This window comes from Varanus komodoensis, unplaced genomic scaffold, assembly GCF_004798865.1.
Source record: "Varanus komodoensis strain SLA01 unplaced genomic scaffold, ASM479886v1 scaffold1, whole genome shotgun sequence".
In the NCBI taxonomy this organism is placed as follows: domain Eukaryota; kingdom Metazoa; phylum Chordata; class Lepidosauria; order Squamata; family Varanidae; genus Varanus; species Varanus komodoensis.
The window spans coordinates 79,771,583-79,796,115 of record NW_025335268.1 but is presented as its reverse complement, the minus strand read 5'-3'; the positions used below and the strand labels follow the sequence as shown (position 1 = coordinate 79,796,115).

At 43.3% G+C, this 24,533-nt stretch overlaps 1 protein-coding gene across 2 annotated transcripts in view; it reads left to right on the top strand.

Annotated features, from left to right (window-relative positions):
- SHROOM2 (shroom family member 2) overlaps positions 1 to 24,533 on the top strand; it is a 146,454-nt gene that overhangs the window by 116,161 nt on the left and 5,760 nt on the right. The window contains exons 2-6 of one of the 2 annotated variants that reach the window (XM_044432391.1): positions 201 to 281; positions 2,463 to 2,540; positions 5,030 to 5,788; positions 11,189 to 11,740; positions 14,189 to 14,369. In XM_044432391.1, coding sequence (XP_044288326.1) covers positions 2,473 to 2,540; positions 5,030 to 5,788; positions 11,189 to 11,740; positions 14,189 to 14,369 — 1,560 coding nt within the window. In that variant the 5' untranslated portion in view covers positions 201 to 281; positions 2,463 to 2,472. The remainder of the gene's footprint in view (positions 1 to 200; positions 282 to 2,462; positions 2,541 to 5,029; positions 5,789 to 11,188; positions 11,741 to 14,188; positions 14,370 to 24,533) is intronic. The other variant, XM_044432382.1, reaches the window with a different exon arrangement.

The window sequence follows — 24,533 nt, the reverse complement described above, 5'->3', positions numbered from 1 at the left end:
CTTTTATGATCAAAATGTGTTTTAATTTGTAGGCAAGGGGATTTTTCATCCCAATGATTGCTTTGGGGTGGGGGAAACATGATCTCTTAATGAAAAGGGATTCTGAGTTATATTTCTCAGGTGTGTTTGTCCTGCAAAATCATTGAAGGAACTGCCAAGATGGGCTTCTTGGAACTTAACACTGCTGTAACACTTTACAGGTTTTTGCCTCTGGGTTCTCCTGCTGCTTGAAGCTTGCTTTCTTTTCTCGTTTCTGACCAGTAAGCTCCAGTCTCTGCAGGGTAATATGATTGGCATGAAAATGTTGCATGAAAAATCACCACCCTCTATGTTGAATGCAGCCACCTTTTCCTTATAACCCTCTTGTGCCCAGTCTCATAAAGCCCAGTCAGTCACTTTCACAGAAAATATTTGAAGCTGTGACTTCTCTTGGACTGTGTCCTTTCAATTCCAAGCACAAGTTAACTAAGATCATTTTATGTGTAACAATAGTACATGTATTTTGTTGTTTTGATAACTGTGATAAAATCTTAAAGAGAATATATTGGCGATAGACTGAAGAATTCTTGGTCAAGCATGCTCTATGGGTGATAGTACACCCTGTTCTTTTGGCTTTCTCACAAGTTCTTTTCAAATTTGCATGCCAAGATACAAAATGTCTGTCTGATTTTTGAGTAGTGTTCCTATTCCTTGCATGAGCACGCATTCAAACATCCATGACAATTTCAGAGAATTTGTCTGCCTTGGGGCATTTTAGAGCAATACAAATGAAATATTTACTAACATACTTTTAAGGTTTTATTCTTGCAAGTGATTCCAACAGGAACACAATATATGCTAATCCTCATTATATTTCCATACCCCCACACTCTGGCATCATTTAAATATTAATATTACCATGACAAAAGCTGTGCAAGATGATTTATGAGTACTGTTACCTTGACATGACACCCTGTGTGTTACCAATGGCCTACTTAATGCACATCAAAGCCATTTTTAAACATTCTGTTGCACTGAAATTTGACCTCTTTGAATCCCAGATTGGGTCTACATAGATAGGAACAAATTTGATTCTCACATACCAGGATAAGATGTACAAAAGCTCTCACCCCCATGGTTCCCCTGACAGCGCTTTCATTTCTCTCTCATAAATGAGTGCTTGTCATTCACTGTTCTAAGTGCTGCATTATTACTTCATTAACAGCAATGTAGATCTCCCAACTAGTCCTCACCAATACGGATGTTACAGGGATGTCCAGTATGCCTTGTATGCAGAGTAACCAGGCACATTGGCATGCCTTTGTTGCATCCTATCAGTCAAAAAGGGTTCCAGTGTACATGCATTGTGTATGTGTGTGTGTACACTCAACAACACTGTGTCATTATATTAGATACTTTCTCAAATATAATAACATTGCATCAAAGGGGAGATTTATACAAATGATTTGTGCAAGACCTTAAACTGTAATCTTGAATGCACGTACGTGGCATTAAGTAAGTCCCATTGAATTCAGTAGAGCTTAAGTCAAAGTAAACATGCAACAGGATTTTGCTGTCAAGCCAGTGTCTGAAAACATTGGCTGTCTCCTTTCCCACACTACCAATGCTCTAAAAAACTAATCAAATAGTACTATGTATGTAGAGTTTAATTTTGAGGCAAAATTCAATTAAATTAATGACAAAACTCTGGAAAAGAAGGGAAACAAAATATGTCTTTAGGAGTGTGTCTAGTTTTTGAGGGACTGTAGAAAGAAAGAGCATGTCTCAAAACTAAGGAACTCTGCCAGACAGTAAAATAATAATACAGTGTCTGGAAGTTAAAACAGCATATTAAATCAGTTTTACCTAATTAAAGAATGGAAATGATTGCAGGTGTAATCTTCTTCCGCAGCCAGTGAATATCATTCTTGCAATAAGCAAAGGTGCAAAATTCACAAGGCATGTATATAGTTTCACAGATGTTCTTGTTGGTTACATTGCTAGAAAGTTTTGCAAAACCTTTATACTTGATTTTCCCATTTACCAACAATAGCATCTGAAGTTTATGGATTAAGCATCCTGAAATGTGGGATTGACTTGTAGAAACCCTACAAGAGAAGAGACAAGAGAAGCATCCTGGAATGTGTTTAGCTGACATTCAGTAATGGTTTATACATTTATGCTTAGTAATTCAGGTGCCCTGAGCCAGTCTTCCTTCTACTATAGTAACTGTAGTTCTGGCATTATTTCAATTAATACAGATCTACATTATTTGCATCTACTTATCAGCTCTAGTTAAATGAGATTCTGCCTTTCTAGAATTGTCCAGGAAGTTTGACATTGGCTTCCACAGGCCTAGAACTTTAACATCTGTGTTCAGTGCATCCAATTAATATAATTTAAAAATGTCTAATCAATCGCTCTTATTCTGTCTGTAATCTGGAACAAGCAGCATTCCTAAGGCTCCTGCTTTTCTGTTTCAGCTTCTTTTCTATGCTCACAGTGTCTCTCCAACCTCCTCTAATCAGAAAGCAAACCTGCCTTCTTTCTGGGTCTCAGAGGTACTTCTGCTTGCTTTTTAATTCTTGCAAAATTACTGTTGGGTTGTGTTCAGATAAGAAAATCTCATTTTGGTAAGCAAAATTATATACAAGCTGTATATAAAATTATATAAAAGCTGTACCCCCTTTGCTTCTGCTTTGCTTCTGTCTTTGCATGAACAAGCCACAGTCAACATATATGATTTCTTGCTGTGTCTGAACTGGGAACAGATAAGCCCTGATGTGATATCTAAATTTAACCCATGGTTTCATCCTCTGGTTTGTTTAGAAACCTTTAATTATTGTTCTTTGCCCTAGACATAACTGGATGCCCTGGTTTTCTTCCCTCCTGGCTTGATTCTGCATACATGCAAAGGAAGGAATAGCATGGGACAAAACAAGCTCTATGTGGCTGCATGAGTCTTGCTAAGCAAAGAGTGGATCATCTGAACCCAGCCAGTGTGTGCAGTTCATTTCCCACCCCCATGAATCCATTTAATTCCTTAAAATTAAGATTTACCGTCTATATTTTTTGACATTCTTAAAAAAAAAACCCTACTAAATAGCACTAATTTTAAAAGAATGGGGAAAGGAAACCTTCCCCGGCGTTCCTATTAAAATCTTTAGAAAATGTTTATATGGAAACTCTTTAAGTACCCCCCCATTTAAATTACTAAACCCATTTCTTAATTATAGAGCTATCACAGTTGTTCTTGTGTTCCTGCTCACTCCTTTATTTAGTGCTGCCTTTTTCATTTCCGCTTGCCCCATATTTTGAGAAATCAGCTTGTTCCAGCACTTTCTTTAGACATATAATCATTCTTACTGATGTCTGTTCATATATCCTAAGCACTGAAGTATAACCTCAGGAATATCATACATCTAGTTTTGGTAGTTCCTTTAATGAAGCTAGCTTCTCTCTCTTTCTCTCTGTAAAGCAGAATATCCAATATAGAAGAATCCATGAAATATTTTTATCTTACCCTTGAAAGCTTATATAGAAGGACAGTCTTCCATTACTATACTGATCTGATAATCAAAGCTGTTCTGTGGGATGTGATTGAATGACTGCAACAACTTTCAGAATTCAGTTTTCTGTGAATTTCAGCTTCCTGCACCACAGTTTCTCACCAAAATCTGCAGCTCAGCTAGCTGCACACATACTTGCAAACAGGTTGGCAAAATCAGCTTGAACTCTTTCAGAAGACAGGCATGCGGCTGAGTGAGATTTTCTCAAGTGGGGGCTGTCGTTTCAGTGCCCTTCAAGCCTATAACAGAGCCGTTTTTAACCTGGTACTCTGTTTTGGACTACGTGTCCCAGAAGTCCTCACTGTTTGTTCCAGCCTTCCACTACCTAGGAAAGGCTGGTGTAGTTATTTGCCCTTCTCCTTATTGCTAGAACAAAGTATACAGAATAAGGGCTGTTACTCAGATGCTTTTGCTGGCATTGTGTTTATTCATTGATTTTAGTAGGTGGAATGCAGGGGCCTGCTTATAATTAGCAGTGGATGAAATTGCAAAGGAAGGTTGTGTAGTTTTTCCAGAAAATATTTGCTACAGATATTTAAGGCATTTTTTATTGTAAAGCAAAATTTGCACCCTCCTAAGATCCATGGGTGATGTGACTTCCACTTAAATGTTGAGAAATATTTTTTTCATGAGCTGGTCAGACCATTTCCACAAAACTTTGTGTGAGTGCCAGAAAACACCTAATTTTTATTAGTTCAAACTTAATGTTGTTATTTATTTATTTGGCTTATATTCTACAAATCAATTGTCCAACAGGATTCTCAAAGTGGATTACAAAACACACAGACTCAAAACAATAAGTAATAAGACAATAATCCATAATGTGACAATAAACCAATAATATAAACAAACACTAACCTTAGTAGTATTCAGTTCAGGTCAATGGGGCTTCACTCCAAATTGTTGTCATACCTTATGCTCTTCTGAAAAATATTTTCCTTTCTTCTGTCTTGTCCCACCATCAGCAAATCTATATTGTGCAATTGTACATTGTAGTTGTTTTACAACCTTAAGTGTAAGCCTATGTCGCCATCTGATTTCTTCCTGGATGATCTAATGTAGAGGAACAGGATTTGGGTGGGGAATGCAAGATTAGTTTGAATTATCCCTGTATAATTGGATACAAAGCCCACGGTCTAAAGAAAATCAAATAGCTTGTACAACTTTTCTTCAAGTAATCACCTCCTTTAATTTACATGTGAATGAAACAGTCATTCTGTTTTTGTTAGCTGCATTTTGCCTCTGGTTAAATAATATTACCTATACTATTACAGCAACAGTGGGGAATTTGCATAGTATTTCTGATAAAATAGAATGACTCAAACCACACTGTCTGGGTAGATTAGAGTTACGTATTGCTGTGGAATGTGAGATAACCTTCAGATCTTTGGCCTCACAACTAATTTGAACCCACAGCTCATTCATTAGTGCTCCAGTGATGACCATGCAATAGCAATTTTTCTCCTCCTCTTTTTTCCTAGGCCGACTGATACAGGGTACCCAGAATGCCACTGGGAGGAGGACACTGCTCGGCAGGATTACAGTTCCGGGAACAAATGGAAGGCAATCCCAAAGCCATCCCACACAGGTCAGCCTGCAGTTGCATCTCAAGGGAGCAGAAGTAGATCTGGGACGTTGCCCAGTGATTACAGGTACTTGCAGGAAAACATAAGTGAGAAAAGAAAAGATCACAGTGTGCTGCCTCTTGCCATTTCGGAGCTACAAATATCAGACACAAACTACTTCTGTGCATCACCAGGCAAAGAGGAGGAGAGTCTGCCGGCAGATTCAGCACTGCTGAATAAGAAACATGGCCCTGTGCCTCAGCGGCCTCCCCCTCCCAAGCGGGATAATAAATACCATCAACAGGACTGTTCTCCAGCATCACTCTCCACTTCCTCAGATTCTCTACTGACACTGTCCAACAGGCCAGGTCAGCCCTGCTCTCCCACTGCTGCCAGTGTGGTTGCAGTTAGTTCATCTCCTCAGACTTCTCTAAAGGTTCCTGGAAAATTAATAAGTGCCGAGGTGCTGGGGCCTCCACAATCAGCACCCACAAATAATGTTTGTCCGCACTTAGAAGAAAAAAGACACTTCCCGTCTGCACCTGTGCTGTCTTCAACATACCATCACCATTTGAAAGCCGAAATGGAGGCGTCACGGTCTCCGTCACCACAGTTTGCTCCACAGAAATTGACTGACAAACCTCCTGTGGCTGTTGAAGATGACAATCCCACTAGGTAATGCGGCTTTATACCCATTCTTAACCATGTATCTTAATATTTAAGTTACATTAGTGATTGCCATCTTGTCTGTCTAATCCTAAAATTTCCAGATTGTTTTAGAAATAATGTGGCAGTTTATAGGCTATGACGCAACAGCAACAACCAATGTATACTGCAAGAAGGAACTCCCTTTGACTAAGATCCAGAGATACTGGTGTTTTACATTACTGAAACAAAATTAAAAAAGAAGAAAGAAAACTAGAATCTCCCCGTGGCTTCCAGGCTAGCCTTCTCATTTGTAAGCACAAAGCCTTATAATTTATCTGAACATAAATCCAGTACAACTTACTTAATTCATATTTCAGCTGGAGGTTTCTGTGTAGTACATTTAGGATTTAGCTATAATCTGAGGTGGTTTTGTAAAACTTTATACAAACATAGTTGGATAAGGATATACTATTATTTGGGGAAACACGTGAAAATGAGCAACCAAAGTGATTGTGGGTATGAGTGTTTTCTTTAAATAAAAGCAGCACTTAATTTAGAAAAATAAGGGGGAAATGTAGTGAAGTTCATAAAGTTATTTGTGGCATACAGAGAACTTTCTCTCCTATATTTAATACTAGAATGGCTCATCCAATAAAACTGATTGGGAGTGAAGTTCATAAAGTTATTTGTGGCATACAGAGAACTTTCTCTCCTATATTTAATACTAGAATGGCTCATCCAATAAAACTGACTGGGAGTAGAGTTAAAAAACTTCAGGGCCACTACCTTTCTCATAGTAGTGACCCTGGACATTGACAGCTAAATGGAGCATCCCCATTCAAAGACAACTGTTGAGAAATAAACAATAGGGGAGGACCCTTGGATTCATTCTCTTCATGACCTTCCAGAAAGTATCTCACAGATCAACGGGTGGTGATCAACCACTGGTTGGTGGACCAGTGCCAGTCCATGGGGTGGAGGGCTGCATCCCATTTATTGTGGACCAGCACGGGGTCTGGTTGTGCTTCACCAACTCTTCATCTGTTGGCATCGTGTCCATGGGGGATGCACCGGGGAGGGGGGACAGGTAGGGGAGAGACAGCTTGGTGGGAGCTGGCTGGGAGCCACACAACACTGGTTTTGTTGTTTTGTTGGCATTTTTTGTTGTTTGGTTTCTGGTTGTTTTGGAGAAATTTAACTTTTTTGGTTTTGTGTTTGGAAACTCACACACAATACTGTGTATTAGTATTGTATTATACTGTGTTATGTGTATGGTGTTTTTTTGTTTCTGCCTCAGCGGTCCCCGAGGTGGGTTTTCCTGTTTTCGCCAGTCCCCAGCTGTGGAAAGGTTGAAAATCACTGCCATAGATGACTATTAAATTGGCTCAGCTGAACAATAGACTAGAATAGTTTTTTGTTAGTAGGAGCATGAAATACTTACCTTATGAAGACTAGAAGCTTTTCTATATGTAAAAAAGACATTTAAATTAGAGGTATGTGATTTGTATTGGTTGCTTGCTTAGTTTTGGATCCAGTGGTGGCCATCTGCTGATGGAATGGAAATAGCTGGCAGAATGGATTTGCTCTCCCCTCCACAGATGGCTGCAGGCATCCAAGTCTGCTCCTGAGGGTTGAAGGACCCTACAAAGATGATCCGGGGGTTCCCAGGAAGCAGCAGATGGGAGTATTTTCTCTGAAAGTCCTACTGCAGAGAGCTCATGCAACACTGGATTTAACCTGTGGTGGCATTTATATTTACACTGATGGCTAGCATGAATGTATTAACCTTCTACTTAAAGTTTTGCTTCAGTTCACATTAAATTGAGGTTTACTCAGGACTGAGGTTGGTACAGATATTTCCCTTTTTATTTGTTGCTGCTGCATTGCTTTTGTGTCCTGCCATTCCAAGGTTCCAAGTTACAACCTTGTCCTCTCCACTTTATCCTCCAACAACCATCCAGTGTGGTTGGTTAGGCACAGACTGATCCATAGTCACCCAGTGGGTTTCGTGGCTGAGTGGGGACTAGAAACCAGCTCTCTTGAGACCCAGTCCAGCACTCTTAACCAACAGTATACAGAGGTGGTGTATCTGCCATTGCAATATGTATTATATTGCACTCCAATCAATACTGCATTTGTATTTAGTCATCGTTATTCTCAATCACCGTTGTGATTATACCTTCACACTTTCCTATAGTGTTTGAAAGGTCTTAATGCTTCTTGCATGCATTGTTCTCATTACTTAGGCTAGCAAGAACATACTTCTAGTAAGTGTTGTTATTACAAGATATGGATGTTGCATGCTTCCCAAATCCATTTTCTATTAGCTGCCCTAAGGACACATGGAAATATGGGGAAGGCCAAGAAATCCATGAGTAGGTGTTGGGGCCATGGAGCGCCTAAAGAATGTCACTGATGCAGACAGTCTAGAGCTTGAACTTTTAGATCAGCAAGATAATACGGTTTGGTGTGTATTTCAGGGGCATTAAATGTTTTTGTATTCATCAGTGTAGTTTTAAACAAGCTTTCACTGACCTGATGCCCTCCAGATGTTTTTGACTATAACTGCAAACCCCAACCCATATTGCCAATAGTCGGGGATGGTGGAAATTGTAGCCTAAAACAACTGGAAAGTACCATGTTGGGAAAAGCTGTTTCAAACACAGGTCACATGGGTACTTAGAAGAATTCTGGATGTGTGCTTAACACTGTGTCCAGTACCACATGTTTTTTTTTTTCTGTGAAGGATGTCACTAACAATAATACAATGTGGAAAGCCATAAGTGAGTGATTAAACAGTTTGAACATTTGAGGCACAATAGCTTTGGTATTCATTGTAAAAGTCATTTCAACATGTGAGTGTAATAAAATGGTACAGCCCTGTCCCAAAACTCAGAGTGTCCCATTTGGAATTGATGAGCTCCCATGAATCCGAGGGTACCATTCCCAACCTGGCACTCTCCAGATATTGTTGACATTAGCCCTAGCCAGCATAAGCCATGGTCAGGAATGTTGGAATTGCCATCCGAAATACCTGAAGTGCACCTGGTTGGGAAAGGCTGCCCTAGGATTTCAGTGACATGGGTGCATGGGAGAGGCGCACAGTTCTGTTGAGTAGCATCCATATGTATGCATTCATACTCTAGCATTTCTACTCCAAGGTCCATTGACTGACTTCTCTGGCACCATTTTTACAATGTCAGCATAATGACACAGAATGGGAGTTAACTTTGATCACAATAGCCAGCATAATAATCCTAATCCCAGATCTAGTTTGCTGGAGGGTGTTCAGATTTGGCAGAGACATTGTGGAGGCCTCTGCAACACCTGTGGTGCACCTTGAGGTCTGCAGGTGTAGAAGTGCCCCTAGCAATGTTCCTGTGGCAGTAACTATCAGAAAACATCCCAGGTACACAGGCAGCCTTAAAGCCGCCAGATCCAAACCTCTCTGCTCCTCTGGGGCAAGGTGTTCCAGTCCTCCCTGTGCCAGCCTGCAGCTGGGGTAGGAAATTTTCCTCCCATTATAAGGACTGGGAACAGGGGGGATTTAAAAACCAACACCAGCAGATAAAATACCCTCCCCCTTCTCTTTTGGCCAATGCAGGCCAGCAGAGGTTTGGATGAAGTAGTAAACCTACTACTTCAGTGCTCCCTTCTCACTTTGGAACTGCACTCTAATTATGCATTCTTTTAGTAATGTATGCATGATACCCATAACTGTACATCAGAGCCAGTGTCTAGAATGTGTTGAGTCAAAAACAGTTTCTATGCAATTGCATTGTTGGGATTGAAGTAACCAAGAATCCAATTGTCAGTAAAATTCAGAACAACAATCACTCCATTCTTACAGTGGGTTTCGCTGGCATCCACCCTACAGTGCAACTCTCCGTTCCCTGCTGCAAAAGCACTCTGCAGGATGGGGCCGCAAGCCATGCATTGATGACAATGGCAGGTATTTCTGCATCAGCAGAGTGCCATAGCAATCAGTGGAATTAGGCTAGTGTGCTTAGGAATGTACCCAGACCAGTGGATTTATTGTGTTCTCTGGCCAGCATCAGCCTTCTGTGTCAGGAAAACTCAAAGGTTGGAGCATCATTGCAGGGTACCTAGAAACATACTCTGTTTTCAGTAGATCTCAGAAGCAGTAGAAAATACATATTTTCATCCATGGCTATTCATAGCTAATAAATATTGTGAAGTGCAGAATAGTGACCCTAGGACTGGAGAAACTTGGGTTCAAGTACCTGCTCTGCCACAATTTGTACTGGGTTAACTTGGCTTAGTCACTGCCCCTCAACTTAACTTACCACATAGAATAAGAATACAGATGGGTGCTATGAGTATCTTGGAGAAAGTGTAGTATAACTAAAATGTAATGATAATAATGATAGGAAACTGGAATGAAAGTATGCCACATTTATACAATATGCAAATATAGGTTTTTGACCTGCATCTTTAAAGTCTGACAAACATTATATAGGTAAGTAGCAAGATTCAACAGTGCGTCTGAGTTTCAGACATAGACAAAATACATTTGGAATTGACAAGATCACTGTGAATATTGATCATTGCTGGATGTTAATAAGCCAACTAAGTTATCTTACTAGGATTACATATTCCAGAACTAACTGTAAAGAAGCAAAATTGCTGTGCACCAATATTACGATAACTGTAAATTCATCGCTGTCATGCAAAGAGAGGCGCTATTCATTAAGGGATAAGTATACCATAGATCACAAATAGTTTGCATGAGCATTACCATGCTGTCCCAGTGTTGGGCAAAATTTAAGAAGCTTTCAGGTCATAAAGATAAGACTTTATACTGTGGCATACTAAGCGGTCTTCTGCACCAATGTAGCTACAGCAACATGATGGTTATGCCAAATGGAATGTGTATATAATGCCACTAGAAAGGTGCAAATCCATTTATAGATAGCTGCTACAGTACATAAACTCTGTCATCAGCTGCCATCATAGTGGTTTAAGTTGTTCAAGGCACTGAATGTTTGCAAAAGAGAGACATTGTATGCAAGTTGCAGTCTGATGCACATTTATTTGGAAGTAAGTCCCACTAAGTTCATGTCCACACAATCTTATGTGCTGTTTGGTTCTGCTTATAAAAATAAAAAAGGAAGAGAGTCATTGCCTCTGAAATCTCTGAGTGCTTTGCCCATCCTGTAACCTGAATGCTTATGGCTGAAAAGAAATGTGTATTTAAGAATAATCCAGAATATGCAGTGCAAAACTGTGCCATTCAGTCTCTACATGCATAAGCAGGTATTTTGTTATTAAACATGCAGTCCCATTAATTCTGAAGCTACTAACAATAATACAATGTGGAAAGCCATAAATGTGTGATTAAACAGGTTTCATATATTAAATATGATGTGGCATTTTTAGCAGTTAATGTTGTTCTCTTTTCTCAAGAATTGAACGAGTGATGGATAACAATACAACCGTAAAGATGGTTCCTATCAAGATCGTCCATTCCGAGAGTCACGCAGAGAAGGAAAGTAGGCAGAACCTTGTGAGCACAATAGAGCCCCCTGCTTTACCAAGCGGCTTGGAGAAAGACCAGATTAAGACACTTAGCACTTCTGAACAGTCATACTCGCGTTTCTGTGCTTATACAAGGCAAGGTGTGGAGTCAGAGCCTGAGAACAAAGCCAGACTGCCATATTTGCACCCTGCTGAAGCACTCGGAACCAACTCAAAGGTCACTGAGGCTTCTGCCCATGCAGTTAGTTATGTGAGAGCCAAAGAAAAGACAATCGAAGACTGGAAGTCAGAAGAGCTAGCCAGAGAGATAGTGGGCAAAGATAAATCACTAGCAGATATCTTGGATCCAAATGTAAAAATAAAAACTACAATGGACTTGATGGTGGGAATCTTCCCAAAAGATGAACATCTTTTAGAAGAAGCACAACAACGCAGAAAGCTTCTTTTAAAAGTCCCTTCACCAAAAACGGCAGAAGACAAGTAAGTAAAGATTTCTTAACTACAAGCCATTGATGTTATCTATTCCTTTCTCCAACATGTACATCATGTGCACAGATTATATGTACATATGCATATTTAACTTTTTTAAGAAGGAGGCAATTTTGTAATAAAAATTCATTACTGGATGCTGAAGATAGTCCAACATCCTGTGTTCAGCGGAAAAATGCTTCTGGTAAGCCAGGAGCAGGGCCTGAATTCCCCTAGTCTTCCCCTGTTCTTGTCACCAATATTTCTTCTTTGCGGTCTCCATGCATCACACATGCAGTTTCTGTGCCCACGTGAAGCCTTGGTTTGGGAAACTTCCATAGCTGAGAAACCTTTGGTGGGAACTCATTCTCTCCACCCCTGTCTGCTGATTGTGAGTTCCCCAGTATTCCCTCTGATCTTCTTTGACTGCCATTGTGGTTGCCTCATGGCAACTTTGTCCTTTCTCATTCTCCTCCCCAATTCTTGCCACCAGTATTTGTGTATTCAGGTTCATTTTCTTGTTATGGCTATTAGGTCTTAATTGACTTACCATCCATCGCTTTGTAGAATTGTAGCCTAAGTAGCCAATGACATTTACATACAACCTTTTTATCTTTACATTCAAGGTGATCTGTAATGGCAATGATGCCATATAGTTTAACCACCAATACAATACTGAAAGGAAAAATGGATGGAGAAGAGAGGAACTTGAGCAAATTCAGGTTCCACTCCTGGCATGTTGTTAAATAAATTCTGTAATAACAGTGAAATGGTCATGGAGGGAGATGCTTTTGAAGGGAAGTGTCAGTAGGTTCCAGCCAAGCTAATGGACTGGGCCTTGTAGTCTCCCATCTGCTTCCAGGACAGGCAGGGATAATGAAAAAACAATGAAAAGCCAGCTTTAGCTGCAAGTTGCATGGCATAAAATGTGTACAGAACAGAAAACAAAAAACAGTAGATCAAATAAGCAACATTAATGTTCATAGTGCAAAACTAATGTGACTTATTAATTAGAAGGGAAACATCTCCTTTCCCCCAGCCACCAATTGTTTCATTGTTTCCCACCTTTTGTGTACTGTTTTGCCCCATTCTAAAAGATTGAATGATTCACCTAAGAACCCTTATTGGTTCTAAGAGCTTTAATCAACAAAGTATTGGTGGAGGGGATTGTATTTTTGACCCCACCTCTTCTGCTTTTGGCTCTGATGACCACTGGAATACAGCTCCTGAATGCTTCTCCAAAGTTGCATTCATTCCTTGGGCCAAAAGAGCTGGTAGGTTGTCCAAAGCGTTTGTTTTGGACAACCCCATGATGAACATACTTAAGTCTATCGACCAGTTCCATGCATTTGGCATTATGACTTGCTGAGGTTCAGGAGACATCTTGGTGGTCCTGCAATGGCTTCTGCAATACTGCAGGAGGATTGGGGGGATTGTGTGCCTCCCTGCTGTACCTGCTAGTCAGGCACAAGAGAATTTTAACCACAGGGCATGGCTAAAATTCCCAAGGGGTTTCATGTCTTGTGCAAACCCAGCCAGTGTGTATACTCAGGTGCAGCCCATCTGAGGGGTGAAACCGGGCATTCTGGTAACTATATATAGTAGGTTCTGCTTAGTCTTTTCTCAAACTCGGGTGACTCTTGGTATGCTGCCTAGTTCTATTCTAAACATTTTTTCTCTGGGGGAAAGCCAGCCACCTTGACGAAGTAGACAGCAAACTGTAAATCCATCCAAGCCTGTGCTGCAATCCAGCGTATCCTTCCTGGGGAATAAGGCTGAACAGACTCATTGAAACGAATGTCCATGCAAGTATGCACAATGTCAGGCTCTAAATTAGAGAATGTTGTAGTTCTGCTTAGTGTCAAAGAACTGCTGGCATTTCTGGGTTTCATTATACATCTTCCGTTTTAAATTACCAGTGAAGTATTTTTTGTCTCCTCGGGAAGGTTGTGTTTAGTAGTAGACTGTTAACTGAACAATGTATTTAGTAAGAGCCTCTTTTAAGCATTGGAACTGTACATAATGAAACGCAAGCAGCTGTGTTTTCACTAAAAGGTGTGCTTATGGGATTATATACTCAAGGCTAATGAAAGCCCCAAAGAGATTTAAACATTACCTTCCTACCACTGCCCATATAATCAAGGATAGGGCATGGAAATCCAAATACTGCCAGATAACATTAATTAAGGGACAAAATGGAAATCTGCACTTTCAGGCAGTCATTTGGGCAGATTCTTTTAATTGCCTGTCTTTATAGCTAGGTTCTGAGAGTGCCAGAATCATATTGTTATATTGTGCAAGCCATTAGACCCTGCAGCGTCTCCCTAGCTGAGGATCTTTCTCTTAACCATGCAATTTCCTTGCCGCAAACAATATTTCAGAACAATCCCTCTCTTCCTTTCAGTGTGAGAATGTCAGATGTAAACTAAAGCGGGTATTGTTTCTTCATCCTTTGCTTAGGAAAGAGGAGCCCCCTCTGCCTCTGGCTATACCCCTGACAACCAATTCTACTTACTATAGTACCTCTGCACCCAAGGCGGAACTGCTCATAAAAATGAAGGACATGCAGCAGCAACAGCAGCAGCAGCAAAACGAGGAGGCTTCTGAGGATGAGCTGGACCATGATTTGTCTGAAAAGAAGGTAAGCTCAGAATTTTGTTCAGGTTGTCGACGGGTGGAAGCAGTGGTGCAGTGGAGCTAGGCCTGCCGTGGATAGATTGCTAGCACGCCATGCCCTATTTATTTATTTAGAACATTTTTATGCCGCCCCATTCGCACAAAGCCTCGGGGCGGCCTACCCTCTCAGACTCCCATGTTCCCTCCTTGCTGGACAGCAGCCCTCACAGTAAGGGGGAGTGGGAACCTGGATGTTCCCTATATTCTCCCTGCTGTAATACGGAGGACTTTTTGGTGGATTGGTCTACAGTGGGCAGCTCAGACCCTTTAGCTGTACAAGGAGCTACTTCTGTTGGAGATGAAACCTCTGTAACTGGTTTGTTGATATAGATTGACATAGTTGCCTGCAATTTGGGACTTGCTTTGTGGGGCATGGCTGTGAAGATTGCCTCACTGAGTGCCTGCACATCACAATTACCACGGCGCCACTGGGTGGGAGTGATGGTGCTCAGAAGTGTCCACGGTCACATCAAAAGTGATGTGGCACTACAAGCACTGGCATCCCAGCACATGCAAGATGTAAAAGGAAAGCTTCTCTCTGAGTGAGCAAGGAGCCAAAGTCACAGCTAGTTGGAGAGCACAGAATTAACAAGGCATGTCTCTAACAACCGAAGAGAAGTGGTCATGGAAAGAGCAGCTCAGCCAGGCTCTCGGGGGAGTTTTAACATCTGGGGAACTGTCCGATAGACAGTTGCCTTGGATTCAATGCCATTAAATTCAGTGGCATATATCTGAGAGGACATATATAGAATTGTACTGTTAACGGGAGAGAAACCAACCCAACCCTTTTTATCAGTCCTGGGTTATTTTAAGCTCCACTTACACCCTTATATGCTTGGCCAGTTGTTAAGATACGCCTTCAGGACCCTGCTGTTAGGTCAATGATTAGGGTCCATCAAACTGATGGGTACAAAAAAGAGTGATTTTTCAGTGATGGCCTCGTTACCTTGGAGCCTTATTCCACAGAGCTCCTTGTTTGTGTGCTTTCAAACAGTTTTTAAGAACCTTGCTTTTACCAGATTAATTTGAAGTTAGCTCAGTCTTTTAATTGAAATATTTTCTCCATTGTTGCTGTTTTTAAAAGTTGTTTGATTAGCTTTAGATAGCACTGTTCCACTGTGTATATTTATGTTATGCTTTTAAAAATATGTTTTATCATGATTTTACTATGTAAGCCTCTTTGAAAGAGCTGTATGTTTATTATATATATTATAGTAACTATCTTCAGTAAAGGTGTTGAGGGACTTGAGGATATGTAAAAGTTGTTACTCAGTTGGGACTGCATTCTCTGAGACTTAGTTTAGTAAGAATTTAGGTGAATCCATAAATGCACATCCTGTCAGGATTTTAGAATCAAACCTTTGGCTCCTGACTCTATTTATTAGGTACTCACATAACCGATATGCGTCAGGGGAATCAAGGTAAAGTGTTCATTATCTCGGGATACAATCCCATATTGGTATGAACAAGCTACTGTATGGATTTTCTGCCACAGAGACTTTATTATCCATTGCTGCATTTCACTGCAAACTGGGCTTGTCCAATATGCAACCTAGTGCAACTCATGGACCCCTGATCTTACCAACACCCTTCTATATTTAAGAGGAGGCTGAATTTCAGTAGCAAAGCACATGTGTTGCTAACAGAAACCCCCAGGCTTAGTCTTGAAGGGCTCTGTTTTAAAGGACAAGACAAGAAATTCTGTTGAGGACACTGGGAAGCTGAGCATTCCAGATGGATGAATAGTCTGACCTTGTGTGAGATAGCATCTTAGGCTGTTATGTAAACCAATCAGAAATTATTACCACTCTAGGATGACTCATTTCCTAAACTAAACCTTATTTAGGTCAAAAGTCAAGCTTTGGCAACCAGGATTGTGGCTCTCTTGTCCTCGAATAAAGAGGAGCCAGGAAACATGCCACAGCTCCCTTATTTTTGCATAGTTGCTTCAACAGTGGCCAAGTGGGCTGACCTGCCACTTGGGCACAGTTGTAGCATTGTGGGAGCTGCTTTCCATTAGACAAACTTTTGTAGCTAGGATTGGCATCCACTGCTGTGGGATTGCCTTCTGAATTAAGCACAGCAGGTTTGGCTTTGTCTAACGGGTAGTTGAGTAAGACAGAAGAATCTATCACCTGCTGTTTGAAATCTCAGAATCAGGGAAACAAAAAACTAGTGGGAGTTTTTGTCCAGGCAAATAAGTCAATTGAATTTGCTAAGTTGCCGTGCAGTTAGGCTAGCTAAAATGTGGATTATGGGCTTTCTTGTCAAGAAATACATGAAGTCTGGCACTAGTCAAAGCTCATGCTTATTAAAGTGTTAGAGTATCTGCTCTGGAAACTCAGCTTTTATTTTTCATTTCAGGTGTGTGTGTGTGTGAGAGAGAGAGAGATAGAGAGAGCGCGCGCTGTAAAAAAATAAACAGTATTCTTCGTCGTGGCCTCTGTGCATCACACATATGGGTGCTGTGCCTGCGCAGTGCCTTTGGCCAGAAGATTACAAGCTAACGGTTTTTGGCGGAAAAGCTCCGCTCCCCCTTCCCCATGGCCTATAAAGAACAGAGCGTCCGCCATTTTGTTCAGTCTTTGCGACTGCCGTTCACTGTGCCTCATGCTGCTTTCGACTATCACTCTTACCGTTACTCGTGGCGTGTTTCTTCTCCTTATTAAGCTCCCAGTTTTTATACCCCTGTTAGTTCTTGTTATCTCTATAGTTCCTGTTAGTTCTTTAGTTCTGTCGTCTCGTTCTACCATTCTACCTTCTTCTATTAAAAAAAAAAAAAACCAAAAATATATTCTTACCTCTGCACTGTCTTCTTTTTTTCCTCTTCTTGCGATGGCGCAACGAGCGGCTTTCCGCAAATGTGCAGAATGCAGGTCGAAGATGTCTCCATCTGACCTGCACGACCTATGCCTCCTCTGCTTGGGGGAGGGGCATAGGACCGACAAGTGCTCCCAGTGCCTGGCCTTCTCTAAGCAGGCCAGGAAAAATCGGGAGAACTGCCTCCGGAGGCTCCTGTGGGATTGGGCTCTTATGCAGTCCAACCCACTCGTCGTCGCTTCGAAGCCTGGCCCGGGTACAGTGGTCCCGCCCTCACGCCCTTTGGATGAAGGTGCCTCTGCCCTGAGGGCCCCACCCGCTTCTCCCAAGAAGAAACGCAAGAAGTGCAAACATGCCGATGCTGATAAATCAGCAAAGAAGGCCAGGAAGGAGAAGCCTCCTAAACTGACCCGGAAGGCAAAGGATCCGGAGAGGCCACGGCACTGTGACTCGGGTTCGATGGCCGCATCGGTACCGGCGGCAGCTACCGTACCGACCTCACCCGAGCCAGTACTCCAGGCAGCTATGAGGGACACCCCTCAAGGGTCCCCTTGGCGTGTGGCTGACCCCTCCAGCGAGCCACTTCCACCTCTTCAGTGGGGGTCGATCTCTGATGGGGAAATTCAGGACTCTCCCCCCAGGGTTAGGTCGCCCATGCCTATGTCCATGGCCACAATGGAGGCGGATGTGGTCGGATCCCCGCCCAGGGCCCGCAGGAGTCGCTCCAGGGAACAACGATCCGAGGAATGGCATCACTCCTATTATCCATCTTGGAGCGAGCCATACTCTACCGGGTACTATCCCGCACCGAGGGATCGATCCCCACCACACTCTCGCGATCACCCGCTGCCGCTGGATCCGAGGCACGCATCCCCGGTTTCCCGGGATGAAAGCAGCCGGTCTGTCTCGCCGGTGGAGTCCTCTTCTTCGGCTCCTCTGTATTATGGCACGGACTCTGCCGACTCAGACGTCGATTCTACCTCTCCTGACGTTGCAGTGACCTCCCAGAGCCTGCGTCACTGAACGAGTCCCACGTCTCCTTCATGGAGCTGATGTCCAGGCTCATCCAGTCCCTGGATATCGATGCCATCCAGCACCCGGGGCCGTCGACAGATAAAATTTATGACGTCGTCCGCAGGGAGCTGTCCACCTCGATTGTCCTGCCCTTGATCACCACCCTACGGCAGGCGATGATGCAGCCCTGGGACTTGCCCTCTCACCCTCAACCCGCATCATGGAGGTATGAAGCCATGTACCGGGTTCGGGAGGAGGACATTCTATTCCTCCTCCACCACCCCAAGCTGAACTCAGTCGTGGTGGAGTCCTCCCAGGGTAGGGAGGCAAGAGGCCACACCACTCCGCGAGATAAAGAGGGCCGTAAGATCGACTCCCTGGCCAGGAGGGTCTATGCAGCTTCAGACTTGGGACTGCGTATCTCAAACTATGAGGCGACGTTGGCGAGATACCAGTGTTTTGGAATGCAACGCCTCCACAACGTCGTTTCGGCCCTCCCAGACCACCAGAGCAACTTGGCCAAGGTGCTAATTAAGGAGGCGATGCACGTCGCAGTCCAACAGCTGTCCACAGCCAGGCACCATGTGGACACCAACTCAAGGGCCTTGGTCGGTGCTGTCTCCCTTCGCAGGCATGTGTGGCTGAGGAGCACCAACTTCCCCGAAGAGACCAAGCGCCGAATCGAGGAAATGCCCTTTGATGGGTCCGGGCTTTTCCACTCAAAGACGGATCACAAACTCAAAAAACTTCATGAGTTCCGCATGACAGCCCGACGGATGGAGCTCCGGTCACAACTGAGACGTAAGTGGGCATGGACCCGTCTGCCATACAGACAGCCTTACCATCCTAGGCAACAGCCTCCACACAGGCAGCAACAACAACAACGCTGCCGACAACAGCCCCAACAACGCTACCAACAGGGTCACCGCTGATATGATGACAGGAGGCAGCGTTGACGGGACTGGCGAACCATTCCTCTACCCTATCCTTTACCCACCCCCCTCTCATCTGAGGACCGGCTGTGAAGCTGACTCTCCATTTGGGAGTCCATCACATCTGATCGGTGGGTATTGTCCATCATACAGCACAGCTGTAGGATAGAATTCGACACCGTCCCTCCATCGAGTCCAATCCGGTTTACATCATGCTCGCCGGTATTGCTCGATGAAATACAACAACTTCTTCGTAAAGGAGCAATTCGTCAACTACCTCACTATGACGGACTTCACGGATTCTATTCTAGATATTTTACAGTTCCCAAACGGGATGGTGGCCTACGTCCGATTTTAGACTTACATAGTCTGAATCGATTCATCGTGACGAGGAAGTTTTGAATGACCACCCTCCACAATATTTTGCCGCTGCTAAGGAGAGAGGATTGGTTCACCTCATTGGATCTGAAGGACGCCTATTTCCATATTGCGATCCATCCCAAATATAGGCATTTCCTTTGCTTTGCTGTTGCCTCAAATTTCTATGAATTCATGGTTCTACCCTTTGGTTTGGCCACCGCTCCGAGCATGTTCACTAAATGCATGGCCCCTGTCTGAACTTACCTACGCCTCCAGGGCATACAAGTTTATCCTTACCTTGATGACTGGCTCCTGGTCTCCAGGTTCAGGGAAGCGCTCCTCACTTCTATCTGTTTTACCTGTGCCTTATTGGACGATCTGGGCCTATGCATTAATACCGAGAAATCTTCTCTCCTTCCAGTACAGAGGCTTACATTCATCGGAGCCCACTTGGATTTGACGTTGGAAAAGGCATTCCTCCCTCGAGGCAGACAACTGACTCTCGCTTGCCATGTCCATCGAATGCGATGAGGCAGATCAGTTCCAGCAAAGTCCATCCAGAGGCTTCTAGGACATATGGTTTCCGCCGTTGCTGTGGTACCACACGCCAGACTGCGACTTCGTCCTCTGCAGCTATTTTTCAACAAAGCGTTCCACCCACAGAGAGATCCGCCGTCGAAACTGCTTCGATTCCCATCCTCGGTACTCCATTCCCTACTATGGTGGTCGGTCCCGGACAATCTGACTGTTGGGGTCCCCTTCAGGCCCCGATGTCCATCGATAACAGTCGGTACTGACACGCCTCTTCTGGGTTGGGGAGTGGTATGCTCTGGCCTGTATACTCAGGGCATCTGGACTCGTCGAGAATCCACGAATCATATCAACTTCCTGGAACTGTTGGCCGTATTTAAAGCCCTACACTCTTTCAAAGATGTTCTTCAACATTGGGTCGTTCAGATAATGTCGGACAACATAGCCACCGTTCTTTATCTGAACAAACAAGGGACGAAATCTCCGACCCCGGCCAGACTTTCTGTGCAGATCTGGGACTGGTGCATTTCGAAAGACATTACGATGATAGCAGTCCATCTGGCAGGTACGGACAATGTGGAAGCAGACCTTCTCAGCAGGCGCATGCTCATCTCTCACGAATGGGAACTAGATCCCCAGACACGCGAGGACCTTTTTCATTGCTGGGGGTTTCCCGACGTGGACTTGTTTGCCACCCAACAGAACAAGGTGTGTGCGATTTTCTGTTTGAGAGCAGGAATCGGGTGCGAATCCCTAGGGGATGCCTTCATGATTCCATGGAACAACCTGAATTTTTACGTCTTCCCACCGATTCCTCTGGCGATGAGAGTCATAGCAAAGATTGTATATGATCGGGCCACGGGGATACTAATTACTCTTTGGTGGCCATGCCAACCTTGGTTCCCCACACTACTGGACATTTCTCACGGGGAATACCTTCATCTTCCACCGCTTCCGTACCTCATAACCCAGCAGGACGGTGCACTTTGCCACCCAGATATACTATCGTTGAAACTAACAGCATGGCGAATCCGATAACTGACTTCCTTACGTCTATACTGTCGACTACTTCAAGTGGTTCAAATCCTACCTTCGAATCCGCTACATTTGCAACCTTCGAATCCGCTGGAGTCGGCGCTGCTCCAGCACTGTCGGACCCGACTATTGCTCCATCGAATCCGACAATCTTTCATCCAGACATTCAATACATCTTGGATTCCACTCTAAAGCCTTCCACACAGAAGTCTTATGCGGCTAAATGGAGAAGATTTTCCACCTTTGCCGAGTCTCGTTCGTTCTCTCCACTTACATCATCGATACACCAAATTCTCCAGTTCCTCTTAGAACTACACCACTCTGGACTGAAACCATCTTCGATTAAGGTGTATACGGCAGCAATCGCCTATCGTTGTGGCATGCTAGATGGAGCGTCCATCTTTTCTCAACCTGCTATTAAGAGGTTCCTGAAGGGACTTTATAATCTGAATCCATCGATCAGGCCAGTAATGCCTACCTGGAGTCTCTCTGTTGTTTTGCAAGTGCTTACAAGAGCTCCTTTCAAACCGTTAGCAACAGTCGATTTATGTCTAGTTTCGTGGAAGACAGCGTTTCTAGTAGTGGTTACCTCGGCCCGAAGGGCCAGTGAGCTCTGCACTCTCCGCATAGACCCACCTTACCTCAACTTTCATAGAGAAAAGGTCGTCCTGCGGTTCAATCCATCTTTTCTCCCAAAGGTGTCCACTCCCTTTCATATGGGACAAGATATCAATTTGCCGGCCTTCTTTCTGTCTCCGTCGACTCCGCTAGAGAGATCATTGCACTCACTTGACATTCGGCGCTGTTTAGTCTTCTACAGATCTAGGACGGAATCTATTTGGCGTTCAAATAGACTTTTCGTTAAATATGCTGCCAGAGATCAGGGCGCTCCTGTCACTCCGCAAAGACTTTCTAAGTGGATAGTCCATACTATCACTTTATCCTATCAACTGGCTAAGATTGACTTACCCACAGCTCCTCGTAGCTATTCGACTAGGACTTCTGCTACCTCCTCTGCCTTCGCATCAGGAGTACCGATTGACTATGTATGTTGGGCTGCTACTTGGGCGAACCCTTGCACTTTCGCCAAACATTATCGTTTAGACGTTCGGGCTCAACAAGATTGCTCCTTCGGCAGAGCCGTTCTTTCATCTGTTCTTCATTGAGGACGCTTCCCCTCCTCCAATATGGTAAGCTTGTTAATCTACCCATATGTGTGATGCACAGAGGCCACGACGAAGAAAAGCAGGTTGCTTACCTGTAACTGATGTTCTTCGAGTGGCCATCTGTGCAGTCACACAACCCACCCGCCGACCCCGCTCAGTGTCGGTGAGTGGATATTGTTTGTCGGTACTGAATGTTTCCCCTTTTCTGGGTACCAATATTGTTTTACAGTAGGAATATTTTTTCCAGATGGGGGTGTATGTTCGGTCGTCAAAGACTGAACAAAATGGCGGACGCTCTGCTCTTTATAGGCCATGGGGGAGGGGGAGCGGAGCTTTCCTGCCAAAAACCGTTAGCTTGTAATCTTCCGGCCAAAAGCACTGCGCAGGCACAGCACCCATATGTGTGACTGCACAGATGGCCGCTCGAAGAACATCAGTTACAGGTAAGCAACCTGCTTTTCTTAGTAGCAGAAGCCAAAGATATTTGGTACTAGATTACACCTATTCCTGATGGACTTTAGGTGGACAGTAAAAGTATTTTTATCCCACCAGACTTTTAATGGATTTTACTTGAGCTAAACTTACTACACTTATGTATTGCTTCACACAGACAAAAGGAATCTCAAAATAATCTGCAAAGAAATCACTTAAAAAACAAAACACTATACACAATATTATAGCTTGTGCATGAAAATCATATAACTGAAACCAAAGTATCCATCTAAAAAATCACCTAAAGGACAGATGCAATCCCTGGGAGGAACAGAAGTGAAGAACAAAAATGACTGCAAAAGCTAGGCCATTAAATTATTCAAATCTCCAGGAAAAGAGAAGCAGATTTTAGACTGCTGTATTAAAGATGAGTTTCCTTGGAGAGAATATTCCGTAATTGGGAATTTCCACAGAAAAGACCTGTTCTTTCGTCACTACCCTCTGAACATCTCTTTGAGGGGGCATGGAGAGAAGATGTTCCTAATTAACACACACACAAAATGTGCATCTATTTTTATATTTTAATTTGAGATGTAGTTTTGATTCTGATCTTCCTTGGTTTCAGTATTCTGTTTTAATTGTGCTTTTGTTTAAATTGGTTTTATGATTTTTTTGTTGTTGTTGTTCTGCAGACCACTTTGGGAAACTTGGCTAAAACTGAAAACAGTATGGAAACATTTTTATTTAAAAAAAGAAGCCTCCACTTTTGTAAATCCTTCAATGAAAAGCATATTGTAGATGTAGGGAAATCCTTTTTCTTCATTTTGCACCTCTCTGTTCCCTCCACCATCACTTCTGAATGCTAGACTTTGCCAGGCTGGTTGGAAATTATTGCTTAATTTATTGTTAGACTCAGATGCTGGTATTATGCGCCTTCCTATGCTTCTGAAATTGCATATAGTGACAATCCCCTTTTTCCCAGAAAATAGACAGTACCGGATGCATGGACATGCAACAACCCAGGATTTAGCAACCTGTAAGTTAGGCAAACCATGTGTTTGTGGTATGTGCAAACCTGTCGTGCATGAAGCTCCCACAGAAACAGTGACTCACGAGGAGACCTTGCACTTGGCACCCAGTGCCCAAGAGTCGACCCCACAACCCAGCGCCAGCTGCTGCGTCTTCCTCTGAGCCCCAGCACGTTGAGCAAATGCCTGGACCTTTATCAGAGACAGAGAGTCGTGAGAAAGAGGAAGCTGCAAGTTCTACTCAGAAGGCAGAGCAAACTGCCTCTTTCCCCCTTGATGCTGATCTCCCTGAGCCAGAAACAGAAGACACAATAGGTGTCGTGGATTTTTCAAGGGCCCAGAACAGACGTATTTTACGCCGATTTGAACAGCTGCAAAGTAGACTGCGTAAGAAGGAGGAAAGGCATGACTTGGGAGAATGATCCCACGTGGGCTCAGGAAGAGAAGCCATTATAGGGCTAACGTCTGCTTAGCAAGGACCGCTATTAGGGAACTTATCTATAGAATTGTAAATCTTGTAGACAATTAGCATTAAAGGACTTTTAATTATTATTATTGACATCAGATCAGCTTCTATGATGAGATAGAGGGTTGTGGTGGTCTGTTTGTTTTGTTTTGCTGGAATAAATTGACACATCTGTTCTTCTGGAACAGAATTAATAGGCATAAGTGATGTAAACGGCTACAAAATCAAAGCTGCTGTTCCTCTCCGAGCTCTTTGAAGGCCTTGTAACTTCTCCCTTGTCTTTATTTAGGACTGCACATGTGGCTGTAAGCACGCAACATACCCATTTATACTCCAGACACATTC